The 2,756-nt window shown below is 43.7% G+C and overlaps 1 protein-coding gene across 1 annotated transcript; it reads left to right on the top strand.

The window, feature by feature from the left end:
• Nucleotides 1-549: 549 nt before the first annotated feature.
• LOC131941124 (tetra-peptide repeat homeobox protein 1-like) lies at nt 550-1,759 on the top strand. The gene is made up of 2 exons (XM_059300134.1): nt 550-565; nt 891-1,759. The coding sequence occupies exons 1-2, from the start codon at nt 550-552 to the stop codon at nt 1,757-1,759; spliced, it is 885 nt and encodes a 294-aa protein (XP_059156117.1).
• The last annotated feature ends 997 nt before the right edge of the window (nt 1,760-2,756 follow it).

Raw genomic sequence — 2,756 nt, 5'->3', positions numbered from 1 at the left:
GCCGCTTGATGTTACTGGGCCGCTAGATGTTACTGGGCCGCTTGATGTTACTGGGCCGCTTGATGTTACTGGGCCGCTTAATGTTACTGGGCCGCTTAATGTTACTGGGCCACTAGATGTTACTGGCCCGTTACATGTTACTGGGTCGCTAGATGTTACTGGACCGCTTGATGTTACTGGGCCGCAAGATGTTACTGAGCCGCTGTATGTTAATGGGCCGCTAGATTTTACTGGGCCGCTCGATGTTACTGGGCAATGAGATGTTACTTGGCCGCTAGATATTACTGGCCGCTTGATGTTACTGGCCGCTAGATGTTACTGGGCCACAGCAAGATATTACTGGGCCGCTTGATGTTACTGGGCCACTAAAAGTAACTGTGCCGCAATATGTTACTGGGCCGCTTAATTTTACTGGGCCGTTACATGCTACTGGGCCGCTTGATGTTACTGGGCCGCTTAATGTTACTGGGCCACTAGATGTTACTGGCCCGTTACATGTTACTGGGTCGCTAGATGTTACTGGACCGCTTGATGTTACTGGGCCGCAAGATGTTACTGAGCCGCTGTATGTTAATGGGCCGCTAGATGTTACTGGGCCGCTCGATGTTACTGGGCAATGAGATGTTACTTGGCCGCTAGATATTACTGGCCGCTTGATGTTACTGGCCGCTAGATGTTACTGGGCCACAACAAGATATTACTGGGCCGCTTGATGTTACTGGGCCGCTAAAAGTAACTGGGCCGCAATATGCTACTGGGCCGCTTAATGTTACTGGGCCGTTACAAGCAACTGGGCCGCTTAATGTTACTGGGCCGCTAGATGTTACTGGGCAATGAGATGTTACTTGGCCGCTAGATATTACTGGCCGCTTGATGTTACTGGCCGCTAGATGTTACTGGGCCACAGCAAGATATTACTGGGCCGCTTGATGTTACTGGGCCACTAAAAGTAACTGTGCCGCAATATGTTACTGGGCCGCTTAATTTTACTGGGCCGTTACATGCTACTGGGCCGCTTGATGTTACTGGGCCGTCAGATGTTACTGGACCGCTTGATGTTACTGGGCCGCAAGATGTTACTGAGCCACTTTATGTTAATGGGCCGCTAGATGTTACTGGACCGCTTGATGTTACTGGGCCGCAAGATGTTACTGAGCCACTGTATGTTAATGGGCCGCTAGATGTTACTGGGCCGTCAGATGTTACTGGGCCGCTTGATGTTACTGGGCCGCAAGATGTTACTGGGCCGCTAGATGTTACTGGGCCGCTAGATGTTACTGGGCCGTCAGATGTTACTGGGCCGCTTGATGTTACTGGGCCGCAAGATGTTACTGGGCCGCTAGATGTTATATACATTTATCTTACCATCTTAGATGTTACTGGGCCGCAAGATGTTACTGGGCCGCTAGATGTTATATACATTTATCTTACCATCTTAGATGTTACTGGGCCGCAAGATGTTACTGGGCCGCTAGATGTTATATACATTTATCTTACCATCTTAGATGTTACTGGGCCGCTAGATGTTACTGGGCCGCAAGATGTTACTGGGCAGCTAGATGTTACTGGGCCGCTAGATGTTATATACATTTATCTTACCATCTTAGATGTTACTGGGCCGCTAGATGTTACTGGGCCGCAAGATGTTACTGGGCAGCTAGATGTTACTGGGCCGCTAGATGTTATATACATTTATCTTACCATCTATGCCATTGATGAAAAGGTGAGACGCTGTGGTCTATCGCTGTACGGCGTATAGCTCTGATATAGGAAAAACATTAGCGATGTTATAAGCACACATTTTAAAAATATAGATATATCAATTAGGATGTTACAAGTATATCATTATAATTGTTATACTTTCATTATTTCTAATCTTAATGATATATTATTTAAGATGTAATAGATGCATAATTCGGAACATTACAACAAATTAATTGCTCACTCCATTAATTACAATTGATTGTAATGCAAATTTAATCTGACCTGTGATGATGGTGTAGTAGATGGTATAGTAGACACTGCAGAACACGAAGGTGCATGAGACTAGCTGTCGCTACAAGATCATACATCGGTTGCAGAGCCGGCGCCAGCAATATTTAGCACCCTAGGCAAAACTTATTAAAACGCCCTCTTTCACACACATTAATTGCTAAAAACATATGTATAAGAAACCATTTAATTAAAGTGACATATTAATTTATTATCAATTGCACACACGTTATAAGTAGACATCAAAATCAAATTTTACTTGCCTCCTTCGTCGCAAAATTTGTACCAATTCCTTCAATTCCTGTTTGTGCTAACCCCCCCCCCCCCCTCCCCGCCCGCAATGCCCGGGAAAAAAAGTCGGGAAAAAAAGCACTGAAAAAAACACAGTTCTTGTAGTGTTGGACTCTCTGCAGACCTCCCAATGTGAGTTCCAGAACGGAACTTACCTGTTTGACTGTCTTTAGATATACTTGTAAAATGTCTATATTGTGTGAATATGTAACGTTTTTGTTTCTGAAAAATAAAAGGTTACAAATGTTATAGATTCCAGCCTAAAAGTGTTATATATGAATCTTTTAGGAGAGGGTGAAAAATACGAAAAAGACATTTTATTAATTCGATGATCAATTTGCGACCAAGACGATTTTTGACGCGTTTGTTGCTCATACTGTATGTCTACTAACATTAGGCATTGCAATCTGATGTATTTATTTTTCAACTTGATGATGCCAAAAAAAAAAAAACTACCAAACTATTTTGTTTAG

This window comes from Physella acuta, unplaced genomic scaffold (genome assembly GCF_028476545.2).
Source record: "Physella acuta isolate Inbredline_101_S28 unplaced genomic scaffold, ASM2847654v3 ptg000347l, whole genome shotgun sequence".
Classification (NCBI taxonomy): domain Eukaryota; kingdom Metazoa; phylum Mollusca; class Gastropoda; family Physidae; genus Physella; species Physella acuta.
This window is presented reverse-complemented; position numbering and strand designations above follow the sequence as displayed.